This window comes from Podarcis cretensis (genome assembly GCF_951804945.1).
Source record: "Podarcis cretensis genome assembly, chromosome: 2".
Lineage (NCBI taxonomy): Eukaryota > Metazoa > Chordata > Lepidosauria > Squamata > Lacertidae > Podarcis > Podarcis cretensis.
This window is the reverse complement of record NC_137171.1, coordinates 42,620,751-42,635,087: the sequence shown is the minus strand read 5'-3', so window position 1 is coordinate 42,635,087 and position 14,337 is coordinate 42,620,751. Positions and strand designations below refer to the sequence as shown.

Sequence of the window (14,337 nt, the reverse complement as noted above, 5' to 3'; positions counted from 1 at the left end):
CAAATTTTCTAGCTACATGATGTCTCCACTTTGCAAAGCCAACTGCTGATTTTTCACAGTTCTTAGTATAGATTAACTCATAAGAGTTAGAAATGCACACCATTATTCCCATCCGTTGCTTTTTAGATAAAAACATTTATTTGCAGAAACATCCATCTGGCAGCTTGTATATAATGAATGATATATTGAGGGCTAGTAAACATGTTAATTGATTATTTATTGCATTTATACCCTGCTCCTTTTCTAAAGGGTGACTTACTTATGGCTTCCAAGCAGTCTCTCATCCAGGCAGCTCACAGGGCAAGAACTGCTTGACTGTGGATAGGCATTATGTGCCTACAGACCATTCCTGAAGCCAAACATATAACGTTTCTTCATTTCACAGTGTAGCAATGCCTGCAAAATTCCTTTTGAATCTGCCATTTGGCATTCCTTGCATTTGCTAAATGCCATTCTGCAGATAGGAGGACTTGTATCGGCTGTTTAACACCAAGGCCACTGTGTGGCAATGCACACTCACACCTTTTTCTTTAGACTTCAGTAAACACCATAGACAAGATGGGATTTGGGATCAGAAATACATTCCAAGTCCTATAGAAGAAACTATGCAGAAATCTATTTTCTACCTTAGTTAGTATTACAGATCACAAATATGTCACTTGCTAAATACCATGCGCCTACAGTGTAATAGTATCCATCAGTTCTTCAAACCAATGAACGAAATTCAGACTACTGGCCGAAAGTGGTTTAATACTGCTGGTTATATAAAGGTTAAAGAATACAAAATAACAGGAATGGGATGGAGATTGAAAGTAATTATACCCTTGTAGAACTGTGTATGTGAAGCGGTTTATCGTTTAAGTAACATCCATGACAACTTTGTTATGGTCTCTTTCTGCCCCATGAAAGTTTTTCCAGTGAGAAAACCTCAGAACCACGCCCAGAGTAGACAAGCTGTACAGACAAAAATGTAATAGTAAGAACCTAAGTTGTCACAGTTAGAAATGGGGGTAGCCCAAGTCAGAATAGGCTGGCCTGAAATGTAGCCGAATGGCAAGGATATGACATGGCAACATGATGTATTTTCCTATTTGTTTTAGATTTAGATCAGATTTTGAGACAACTTCATATTATGACTGGAGAAAATAACTGAACACTTCCTACTACAGATGGGAGAGAGATTAGTCATTACTTTTTATCTGCAGTCTACTTTTTCATCAGGGGTGCAAAACCTGAGCACCCAGTTATGACTGGCTGCTTAAAAAATTGGTCTGGTGATTTGCCTAGAAGGTCAGGAAGAAAAATGTTACCCAACTCATATGCATTCCTATGTGGTCCTGGTTAACACATCCACTTCCCATAGAATCAATCCTCTCACTTAACAAACTATCATTATTTATTTTCTTTTCTATCCCCCTCCTTTATATATTCTTCTTTGACTTAATCTTTTTCTGCTCTGTTCATCTTTCATCTTCACTTCCACCCAATATTTTTCTCATTCCCACCCACACACCAGTTTTAGGCTTTGACACTTTTGTTTCCTTCTCTTTGCTCCCACACTTTGTCTTTTATTGAGACATGTGTGTGTTTATATATACACTCCTTTATCTCAAAAAGCCTTCCCTGAAGTAGGACTTAGACCAGTCTATGACTTCTGGGAAGACGTGGGCCACTGCATGACATCTCAATTAGACACTCATCACATTAATGGAAGGAAAGATGGACATCAGAATCCATCCTCTCCCTGGAACAGCCAGATGTCTTCCTCTCCATGGGCTCCTGGGAAATGTCTGAATCCTGGGTTTTACTTCTGCTTATCACTATAGTTCATAATAATCACCATCACTTCCTTCAGGTTGTTCTGTAAAGGTTATCACCAGGCAGGGTTAAGGAGGTAGCATGCTTACTAAGATTAGTACTGTTTCCAGGATGCATGTAAAATTCTGAAACTGCTTACCATCTCTGAAGGGCTGCATGGGCTCATCTCCCCAGGAAGGAGGGAACGGGGAGAAAGGCGATTGTGAAATGCTGCATTCAGATATGGGGGTCGTGCTTTTGCAGGGCCCAAACCCAAGCATCTCTCTCTCCTGATTTGGCGATGAAGGATCTGTTCCTAGTGCAGACTGAAGCATAGGGTATTCTGATGAATTGGCCAGTAGCTCCTTCAAAATGTTAATTGGTGAGATGGTGAGCTCCCAGTTAGTGATTCCAAAATCCCTCAGGTGAGCTCGGGCATGGCTGGATAATCCTGCACGTGTGTCAAAGCCAGCCCCACAGAATTCACATCTCATTAAACTGAAAGTACTTGGATCAAAGTTTGCAACTGTGAAAGAGGGGATAATAATCAGTGTCATATTAAAACATAAAGAACAGGCAATAAATGCTTTCAAAGAACCCCCACTAGATCACATGATTTTTTTTTTTAAAAAAAACCAAACTATGAAAAGTAGACATTGCAAAGTTGCTATAACATCTATTGTTGAGAGGGAAAATATGGGAACATACATACCCATCTTCAAGGAATGAAAAATATTAGAAAAATTGAAAAAATTATAAATTGAATACATACTACCTTTTTTCTTCTTCTTTTGGAAGGAAAATTTTTGCTCAATAGCTTTCACTTCTTCTGCAGAGATGAAGTGACGGACATTGTAGCTCACACCCACCCTGTTCAGGTGGCCCCGCACGTGATTGGCTAGGCCAATCCCATTGTGGAACCTGTCAGGACAGTACGGGCATTTCCTCTCCTCATTCTTCAGCATCAACGAATCTGCATCCAGAAGATCATCCAGTTCTAAGGAGCTTTCTAAAGAGGAATCTAATAGGAAGACGCCTAAGGGAAGGGATTCATCCATTCCAAACTCTTGGGAAGGAGGCAACATCTTTTTCTTGAGAATCTTCATCTTGGGCCGCTTCATCTTTCTGGGATAAATATTAATCTCATCAACAAGAACAATGGGGACCATGTGACATAACTGATGCTGCTGCCCCGCTGATGCTATTGGATAATCTGTTGCCTTCAAAGTGCCCCTGAAATTCCTTTTGAGGTCCAAAGCAGATTGAGGAATAGCAACAGGCCTGAAATATCTATTCTCTGCTAACTCTATTTCTGTTGCTAAAGGGAATTCTTCTTCCATACTCCTAATATCGCTTACGGGTAACCATTTGTGCTGGAGTTCCTCCAGCCCACCTGGGTGGCTTTTGGCATTCTCTCTCTCAGTCTCAAGTGGCGGTGCTGTGCTTTTATTCCTTATTTGTTTCAGGGCATGCGGAGAATAAGCTTTCGCTGAGGTAAGAGTAGACAAGATCTTATGTGAAGAGCTATAGGGAGCTCGTTTCCTAGCCCGAAACCCAGGCATTGGGATTTCTTTTTTATTAGTGCCATTGCTTTTATTAAGTCTCTGGTGGCCCACTGTGAAGCCATGAAGGGATTCATAGTGGGACGTGGTTTCACAGTGGGACTGGGGAAAATGTTTGCCTGCTTTGCTCAAATAATCAGTTTCTGAAAATCGGCCTGACCTGCTAGGGCTGTAGGCATCCCTACTAGTTCCAGGCTGGTTTACATCTGCTTCAAAAGACTCCGTGTTCCAGGACAAGTGGGAATGAGCATATTTCATGTGTTCTTTTAAAATGTTTTCATTTGGGGCTGGAAAGCTGCAAAGCTTGCAAGTGCTAAGACCTTTGTTGCTACTGTGTGCATGCGCCACTTGAGGTACATGATCATTTGGCCTGAAATGTCTACTATATATGTTGTGCATGGAGCTGTCCCGTGGATCACTACCACTGGAACTGCCAAACAAGTTCACATTCTTCAAACTTTGATCTTTCCTCTCCTTGACATGCATCTTTGCATGTTGGACAAACACCTTAGAGGAGTTGGTTCCAAACACACACTTTGGGCACTGTAGCCTGGCATCACGGCCTTCATCTGGGAATTCATTGAGCTTCTGAATTTCCTCAATGATTTTTTCTCTGGACTCCTGATGGAGTCTCCTGTGCTGCTCTAGAGAACCAATGTCCCCAAAAGCCCATCCACATTCACTACAGGTCAACTGACACTGACCTCCAATGCCCTCTCTGCTTTCATCCAGCCCTAGTCCCCTGTTATGCTGAAGCATATGGTCCATCAAATGTTCCTTCATCTTAAAATAGATGCTGCATTCGATGCATGTGTACACAGCTGGGTCCTCTTCCTGCGCTGCGCCATCTTTCCCCTGCTCCTCCACCAGGGCGTTGCACATATAGGGTCTTGTGTCATCATAGGTGCTGCAGGAAGGAGATTCCACAGACCGCAGGGGAACACGTTCCGAAACATCTCCGGCATTAGCAGTCCAAGCATGTTTGCGGACAGAAAGGTCTGTGGCTGTCTGATGCCCCGACATCTGTAAGGCCCACTCAGCAGTGTTCGCAGAACTTACTTCGGCTAAATCGGAGTCCATTGCCTGCCCCTTCCTGGGGGAGAGTGCACTCTCAACAGTCCTTGCTTTGTTTGCGTGAGGATTTTGCATTTTTCTAAATACTGGCAGAGCTAACAAAGAAGCTTCTCGTGCAGACTGTCCCCTAACGGCCAGGTTTGTTGCTACATCTGTTGGCTTATTTACATTTCTGTAGGGAGGCCTTAGCCCCTCATTGTGCTCAGAAAGCCAGTCAAGCCTCCGAAAGCCCTTCTTTCCCAACCCTTGCCTTTTGTCTAAGTGCTCTTTGCTGAAGGCTTCTAGCTGCTTTGGTTCATTGCTATGGTGTCTTTCATCCCCACTAACAGTCTGTGCTCCAGGAGGGGGTGGTGAAGTTTCCACTGCTGCTTTGCCAGGGTCTAAAGGCTCAAGCTCCCCTTCTAGATCATCCGTATTCCTTTGCACAGTTTTTATAATGTTAGGTTCCATTGCAGAAGTGGGTTCCTTTGGATAAGAATTATTTTTCCGTGCTGCTTCCTTGGAGCTTGCTAAATCCTTCAAACCAGGGAGTCTTTCTAAAGTGCTTTCTTCTTTGGAGACACTGCCCATTGTCTCCCGTGTGGAGCAATCCCACAAGGCAGTCGTGCTTCTTTGATCTGCTGAGCCCCTAGATTTTGCTCTGTAACAGCCTTTCCTGGATTTTAAACGGTCTTCTGCCTTGGTGCTGAAAAGAACAGTCAACAAAAATCAGCTATAGGAAATGTATTGAATTGTTGCTCTAAAAAGATATATGCATTTATAATCATGAACTATTTATTGACTCTTAAGTCACAGCTGAGATCATGCATTCTACACAGCCCTCCCTTTGCTGCTGCATGGAAAACTGGTGTGCATGCAACATTTCAAATGCCTGTATACATCTCCCTGTGCACTTCCATCACTCAAACAACAACATTCTCAGATGAATCATTCCTCTTCACAAAAGGCAACACAACACCTCAAAGCCCTACTCTATCAGCTCAACCTGTTGGTGGCTACTGCCATTTGGATCCCCTTCTCTTAGCACTTTCACCTCAGTAGCTATTCTATCTGGCTACTATGTAACCATAAAGTATTTTGTATTAAAATTGGCTTTTTCTGAATTCTCCTATTTTACCCTCGTTATATATCTTTCTCTTTTCATAGTATGGCCTTTATATTTTAAACCGGAAGGCAGAGACTGTGATAATTTTAATTTTTTGTACCTCTCAGAGCCAATTTTAGTCACTTTATCATCATAAAGAGACAGGACTTCGTATATATTTCTAACTAGATAATGCTATCTAAAGTTTACATTGTCCGTTCATAACCTACTATTGTTCAATTATCCAAAAGAAACCTTTCATTTCCAGCACTGGCAACAGCCTTAATTTTGCTAAGCGACTCTGTAGTACTTGCCATTGGGTCATGAGCCATATTCATTAGCAGTGTTTTTTGTGGCTGTTGTTTTCTACCATTTACCTCATTAAAAAGATATAAAACTTGCCATGATGGTTCTGGAGCAAAGTCACAGGGCCAAACCACAAGTTATGTTAAACATGCTTGTCACTTCCCAGATTCTTTTTTTTTTTTTAGAAAAAGCAGCTGTACAGCAGGTTTGTTTTCTAACTCTTTTCTCCATGCCTCTTCTGACAAAAAAACCCTCTTCTCCCCATCTGCTATTGGCTGCCCAAAAGCACTATTTGCAGTAAACACTACTTTTGAGGTGCTTCATAGTCCAGATCCAGATTAGAGCCTCACACTTCTACATTTTTGGGGGGAGGGGGAAGAAAATGCCCAGCGCTAACCATGATTTTAAAAATGTTTGGTTAATGGATCTGAAGCTGTCCCACCTCCTAGCCATTGTTCCATCATCGTTTTACTTTTTGTACTTTCAATTTACACCATTGAATCTCTGTACTCATTCATTTTAGACTCCTTGCGCCTTTTGGATGCTGACTTCTTTCAGCAGAAGCTATGTTTGGATTGTTTTCTCTCTGGGCTAAAGTAAAAACAGACTTGTCTGAAATGAACTATACACTTCATCGGAATTCCATAATGCAAGTACTTTCAACATCTTCCTTGGCCAAGGTCATCCCAAATGGCAGGGAAAGAAAACAATAGCACTTAATGGAGCCAACATATCCTCTGCCAAGCCCATAGAACAATGAAGAGTAGAGAAATCTGATAATGAATGGTTGAAGCTTCATGCAACATAAAGGTCTAGAGACTGAGCTCACACTGCAGTCTTATGTGCCTTTGCTAGGCAACAAGTCTCACTGATTTATCAGATTTTATTTTCAAGTTTGTTTGTTTGTTTGTTATGTTTATAACCAACTGCTCATCACTCAGCGTAGGATCAATAATCAAGTGGCAGGTATATATTCTATCAATTGATCCAATGACCTGAACAGCAAGCTTCTCTGACTTGACTATGACCCACTTCAAAATGAGAACCCAGGGAAATTTTCCAGGAAGGATTACATGAGTGAAGGCACACATGTTATATTGAATGGTATTATACTAAGCTTGATGTTGCAATACAAATGAAAGACCTTGGGAACTGGCCCACAGAGATTAAAAATGCCAAGCCCTGTAATTCTTCCTCTAGCAATTTCAACACTTACCAGGCTTCCTTCTTGCGAGTTGTGTTTGAGACAACAGCACAAGGAGAAGGATTGGGCTCATCTGCAAGAGAGAAAAGGCAGCATCATATGCCTGACTTCTGCAGCATACCGGGGCTTCAAGTGTACTTTACAAAACATGTAATGTTATAGCTATAAAGCTTTCCAAGCAGCTAAACCCACCCAGTTTGTGTCCCTTCCTCAGGGCGGGTTTGGATTAGTATGGGATTTCTAACCCACACTGTTTAATCCCAAGCACCAACAATTTGATATATAATCATTCTAGCAGTTAAGCAGTTTAAAATGAAACAAGATAGATGTAAAATAAAGCATGTCCAAGAATCCATCTTATAAGTAGTATAAAAAAAAACACCCATTCTAGTGCCTTAGTATCAAAATACAAATTTGCTTCCTCTGCAAAGTGAGATAATTTCAACTGAAGCAAAAGGGAGTCTCTCTCTCTCCCCCCCCCCCAAACTGCTGGTGCAGATGGCCAGATCTGAATCAGTATCATAGCTGTGGACAAACAGTTAAAGTCACCCTACCCACCAACCCACCTACCACCTCTTGAGCCAGACTGGACCACCAGACTGGAAATTTGTGTTTCCACACTGGAAAGTTGGCTTTCTTTTGTGCAGAAAACAGGAGTGGGTGTGAGAGACACAAAGCCCTGCTTACAGCTCGTAACACATTATGATAGTATATCTTGACCTGCTAGATCTGCAATGAATGCCCACACTCAGGCACTTCCAGTTCTGTGTGGAATGCAGGCTTGATTCATCCCAATCTTCTGTTACGTTGGCAAAAGGAAGCAGCCACCAATATCTGGCCAAAGCTTCCACTGAACCCTGTCTTTTGTTAGAATCCATACACAGCTCTAGGACCCAATTCTACGCCAAAGTGCAATGTAATCTGGTTTAATTCTACAAAATTCCCAGCAAGATGGTCTGCAGTGGGAAACTGTTGCTGACGCCACAGTGCATAGGATGGCGCTTTATACCAAGTCATACCATTGGTCTGTTTAGCCTATTATTGTCTACACTAACTGGCAGCAGCTCTCCTGGATTTCAGGCAGGAGTCTCTTCCAGCCTTACTTGGAGGTGCCAGGGGCTGAACCTGGAAACTTCACTGTGTAAATCAGATGCTCTACTGCTGAGCTATGGCTCTTTCCTCAAAGAGTCCTTTCCTTGCCAGAACCTGACTGCTTATAAAATGGCTTAGGGAGAGGAACTACAGAAGTCATATACTGTACTAACTAAAGGTGGTTTTAACATGATTCAAGAACCGAACTTGGCATGTATATTTCATACCCATTTTGTCCCCAAATGGTGGAGCAACAGGGTTTTCACTAACTTTCAGCTGATGATAAGAATTTAACAATACCTGGATGTTAGTCAAATAAAATGGAGATGATACTGAAAACAGAACCAATTTAATAAATGCAGAACTCAGAAGCACTAGGGTTATAACACTAAGGCCCAAACTACACATGGTGTTGAATATGTGTTTCACATTTAATGGACAGGGCTATGTTTTGTTTTTCAACAAATAGCATGGGGTGGGGGTTACTGGGATCACAGATTGGGAGTTTAACCCTTTCTACCCCTGCTGTAATTCTAAGAAAAGTTGCTCTCTGACGCTGTTATTTATTTTGACAGGGATCAAGTGCTGGGGAGAAAAAGAGTTGGGAGTTTGGCCATAACTCAGCAGAGCTTTTTGCTGAGGCAATTTCTACAGTTTTGAGAGTACTGGCAGGTGGAAGGAATGGTGGCATCTTGCTGACATACATTGCTACAAATAAAAATATTGTTAATATGTAGCTCTAAAGGGAAGAGGCACATTTGGCAAAATGCCAGAGCTTACAGGGTCAACCAAGTGCTACTGGAGAGCACAGGACAGGACAGGAGTATCAGGTTGAAACTGAAAAAGCCTGAATCTGCGCCGTCCATTTTTGTGACTGAGTCTTTGTACATTCCTTCCTGCACCTGAATGCCTTCACGGACTCGAAACGCAATGGCATCCCGGTTATATCAGGCATTGTTTACATTTGTAGTGCAATGAACATGAAAGAGAAGAAAATAAAACAGCAGGTTTTGTATTTTGTACTAACGGTAGGCAAGCTTTACAATTCAATGTGATAGTCACTTGCAATGATCCTAGGAAGGAAAAGTTGCCCGTGCCAATCCAGGCCAAAGACAGATATAGCATTTTATCAGTGTGAGTTTGCCTTCAGGCCAGCTTCTCAGCTTGCCTGGTATACTTAAAGGTAAAGGTAAAGGTACCCCTGCCCGTACGGGCCAGTCTTGACAGACTCTGGGGTTGTGCGCCCATCTCACTTAAGAGGCCAGGGGCCAGCGCTGTCCGGAGACACTTCCGGGTCACGTGGCCAGCGTGACGAAGCTGCTCTGGCCAGAGCCAGAGCCAGAGCCAGAGCCGCACACGGAAACGCCGTTTACCTTCCCGCTGGTAAGCGGTCCCTATTTATCTACTTGCACCCGGAGGTGCTTTCGAACTGCTAGGTTGGCAGGCGCTGGGACCGAGCAGCGGGAGCGCACCCCGCCGCAGGGATTCGAACCGCCGACCTTTCGATCGGCAAGCCCTAGGCGCTGAGGCTTTAACCCACAGCGCCACCTGGTATACTTACATAACAGCAAGTCAAACAGAAAGTTCAACCTTCCCACTTATGCTTCATGTGGGCTATTCACTTAAAAAAAGAGGAAGCTGCACATACAGATAAAACAGAGATCAAAGATTAAAAAAAACCCCTAACCTAAACCAATAGCAAAACTAATCTGAGAATTGGAAAGGAGGTGTGTACAAGGCAATCAGTGGCATCCAGAGATGAATCTCCCACACTTAAATGGAAATACTTTGAACAACTGCAGAATGGAACACTTTTCCAAAACCTGTCCCAGGAGAAATGGTTATATTTGGACTGAACAGATCGAGTGCTCTCCCACTAGTCTGAGGACATACAAAGAGTTCTTTTGGACCACATTAAAAGCCTAGCTAGTTCAGCATTCTCTTCTTGCTGTGGCCAACCAGATTCCATGGGAAACCCACAAGCAGGACATGCGTGCAACAAATGTGCATATTTATCTTCACTGTCAGACTTTGATTCAAGATGCACAGCCATGCCGTAGCTTGGATGGAAATGTATCTTTTCCAAACAGCCTCTGCTTAAATACGTCCGTGAAAGAGAATGAAAGACTCTATTATACACCATCTTCAAGCCAAGACATGGAGTATCTCCAGATTTCTGTTACAAACCTGATAGAAATCCAGGCCAAAAGAGATAACACCTCTGAAGTTTTAGAACACTGCCTGTCCAAAAGTTCTTCACATTTTTTAAGAGTGTTTTGCAAGACAGGAAAAAAACGAAATTAATATGTTGGTGGACAAACAGCAGGGTCCTGTTTGTTCAGGGGGAAAAGATACCAAGTAGGCTAGTTTCACTTGAAAGGGAGAGAAGAAGCTGGAGAGAACTGCAATCTTTATAAAGGGACAAAGAAAGGTAAATTTTGAAGTATTAAAAATATGGAGCTGTTAAGGAAAAAGCAGTAGAAGTACAGATAAAGAGAGAAGGACAATGGCAGAGGTGGATCTTAGGAATTCTTTTGTTCATGAGAGCTCTAGAATTTCTATTTTTAGAAACCATCTCCTTTAGAGGAAAAACAGAACGATTTATCTTCTTACTGATGAGCACAAAACTGTACTCAGTGCTGCAAGACCTCATTTCTTGGAAACAGCAAGAGATGAGGGAATTTAATGTCTTGATCTTAGAGGCGAACATTTTAACCTCTCTGGTAATCCAAAATAAACTTTGCTTCTGAATATTCAAGAATGGGAGTCGTGGGTTTTTAGAAAAACAACACACACACACACACACACACACACACACACACACAGCGCAGGCAGCAGATTTTCCCTTTAATCACATCCACAGTTTCAAAGCTAGAAAGCATCCTCATAATCTAAATAGTACAATCTGATCCGTTTTTTCAATGAAAGAATAGATATAGCAATCGAGTTTTTAAAATGATGCAGAAGTGCTACTTATCTGCCATCTTATCTGCCATTATATTGGTGTATGCTTTACTGCTTTTTGTGAACCATGTACCGGTAACAGCTACAGTCCTCCAACTGACCTCTCCTCTAGTCTGCTCTGATGCTTAGCACAAACCACCCTGCCAGGCCTACATCAGGTTCATAGTCTTGAGCTGTTCATAAGATCCAGAGCTGTGTTGCTTAAGAAAATAATTGGTAATCCTTATATTCTTTTCAAAAGACACTAACACATCAAACAATTCCAAGTTTACCTTCCTGTAACCAAGAAAAACAGCCTGCACTGCATTGCAGGGGGTTGGACTAGATGACCCTAGAGTCCCTTTCCAACTCCACAATTCTACAATTTTATGATTCTTAGGCATATTTTTTGAAAATAAAATTACTAAAGCCAACTTTAATACTGATATATGAAGGATCAGGATTGAGGTTTATGGAAAGCACATTGGACAAGAATTACCATATTACATGAAGATACAGTGGTACCTCGGGTTACATACGCTTCAGGTTACATACACCTCAGGTTACAGACTCCACTAACCCAGAAATAATACCTCGGGTTAAGAGCTTTGCTTCAGGATGAGAACAGAAATCATGCTCCGGCGGCGCAGCAGCAGTGAGAGGCCCCATTAGCTAAAGTGGTGCTTCAGGTTAAGTATAGTTTCAGGTTAAGAACGGACCTCCGGAACGAATTAAGTACTTAACTCGAGGTACCACTGTACATGAATTACTATGCCTTGAACATAAAAAATAAATAAATATTTGGATAACATATGTTAAGAGCATAAAATGTAAAACACTGGTTAAATGCTCAAAAGAATTGGCCTTACTGTCCTTCTTCCATAAGATAGATTTTATTATTTTAAAAGATTTATAAACTGTTCACATTATAAAATATCAGAGCGGATGGCAACAGAGAGATCACATCCAAGCCTAACAGGGACTTTGGAAAACTACCCCAGAAGATCAAACTAGATGACATCAACAATTTTGTGTGTTTGAATACAGGACAGGCCCAATGGCATGGAAAGAGGGGTGGGAGGGAGAATCTGGTTTTAAAAGCAATGAAGAGGGGGGAATGAATGAACACTGCTGAATCCTCACCCCACCAAAATACAGAGCTTACCACCCTGCACTGTCCCTTTGGAAACTTTTCTTCCAGCAGAATTTCCAGCATTAGAAGTTGCCCTCGCTAAGAGAAAAGTGTTTAAGGAGAGAAGCCACAGGTCCTTCAGCCAGTTGCTCCTCCTTTTAAGACTAGACCCCCTGTTTCTATGTGACTGAAGCCGTTCCAGGTTTAAAAGTACAGAACGGCTGCTGTCACATCTAGTTCGGCCTAATCTATCATTTGCTGGGCATATCAGCATGATCTTCTTTAAGGGAATCTGCTGCTGCACCATATCATTTGTTGCTGTTAGTAATAACAAAATGCCTCTATAGCGGCAGCATTCTGTCTTTTCCTTTTTACGTATAAAAGTAGAGGAGATGATAGATTAAGGACTCAGAGTAGTCATTTGGCATCCACTCTCTCCCCCCCCCCCCAAGCTTTTATAAATTCTGCATGACATTCCCCCCCCCCCCCGCAATGGCTTTCCTCAAGTGCAGTCTGACAATATGCCATTCATTCCAAGAGATTTAGCCTTAATGAAAAAAAACCTTTTCTGTAAATCACGAGGAAAAGTAAAGTATTACGCTGCAAGTAAAACAATTTTATTAGTTATCAGGAAAAAGGTGTCGTGACTTCAAATGTGATAAATACTATATTTATATAGCCAGCAACAGCACAAGCAATTATAGATAACCTAGAAAACTACAGTCTCAAAAATGGGGTCATAGAAATGGGATACACTTCAAATGTATAGTACTGCACATGTCACCAGCACAAACACATTTTTAACAAATGTTGTAGAAAGAGAGAAAGAAAGAAAGAAAGAAAGAAAGAAAGAAAGGGCAGTTCACAAACCCATGTATGTCATTTGACATTCACTAACTCAGTTTATTGTGTAAAAGAAAAAAGAGCCATGTTTAGGCAATAGAAAAGCTCTGTAATGGATTCAGTGAAATATTTCTGGTCTGTGGGGCCCTGTGTACTGCCCTTTTGGGGAACTCTATTCACCTAAATACACGTGACTGTGTCCAAAAATACGATGGAGCTAAATGCAAAAAAAATTAGTTAATTAGTAACATGGGTTATCTTTTCCTGAGTCCAGATTGTCTGGTGTGCTGTTTTTTAAAACTAAACAAAACAGGCCACAAGAAGATCTGGTGTAAAGGTATAAAGACAAGGCTCTTGGCAATTGGCTTACTAAAAAGGAAAATGTGCAGGTAATGTTCTATCCAATCAAAGCATGGCACATTGGGACCAGGAAGACTTAATTCAGAATTATGAGCCTCATAAATAAATAGCACGAGCAGGCACAAAATTTATCTGTCTCCCTAATGGGGAATCTCTGCTTGTATTTAACAGGATGATTCCACAACAGTAACTTCAGCCTGAAATATAAACTCATTGGGTTTTATCCAATGCTAGTACTATTCAGAGTAGACACCATGAAATTAATGACCATGACTAACTTAGGTCCATTAATTCCAATGAGCCTACTCTGAGTAGGATCCACCATTGGATGGGGCGTCACGCTACTCAGTGTTTCACTCAGCAGTGAATATGACCACTTAACCATCCCTAACATAAGGGGCAAGCAGTTGACAACATCACTTCTGATTTATCCAGAAGACCAATCAAAGTGTGCTTCCAGCTACATTTCAGTTGGGCAGTTGCACTATTCCTAATTCAAAGGTAACTTCTAACCCACTACTTCAAGGGGCTTACAAACAGTAAACAACTAAATGGTAAAAAAAAACCCCAAAACCGAAATCCAATAAAATACAACAAAGCCATACAGGCAGGGACAAGACTATGGATGTTATATGCCAAAGCTTAAGACTAGGAAAGTATGATATTTCTACAATTATTAAAATATAGGTTTATGCCTTTGGTTACTTCTTGTAAACTGCTGTAAACACAAGCCCTTTATCTAAATGTAAATGCACCTTAGAGAGGTAATTAGGGTGCAATGCACAGATAAACTGTGCAGAGGTGTGACTCCCCTTCCATGCCACCACAAGGGGCAAAAGTCCTTGCAAACCCCAGATACACACAGCTGCCATGCAACCAGCTGATGCTGGAGTACAGTGGTACCTTGGGTTAAGTACTTAATTCGTTCCGGAGGTCTGTA

General features: G+C 41.7%; 1 protein-coding gene across 9 annotated transcripts in view; it reads right to left on the bottom strand.

Moving 5' to 3' along the window:
* WIZ (WIZ zinc finger) overlaps positions 1–14,337 on the bottom strand; it is a 59,760-nt gene that overhangs the window by 21,342 nt on the left and 24,081 nt on the right. For 7 of the 9 annotated variants that reach the window (XM_079965843.1, XM_079965842.1, XM_079965841.1 and 4 more), the window contains exons 3-5: positions 7,040–7,100; positions 2,570–5,118; positions 1,958–2,323 (exon numbers count right to left, since the gene is read on the bottom strand). In XM_079965843.1, the coding sequence (XP_079821969.1) occupies positions 1,958–2,323; positions 2,570–5,118; positions 7,040–7,100 (2,976 nt within the window). The remainder of the gene's footprint in view (positions 1–1,957; positions 2,324–2,569; positions 5,119–7,039; positions 7,101–14,337) is intronic. The other 2 variants (XM_079965845.1, XM_079965849.1) reach the window with 2 other exon arrangements.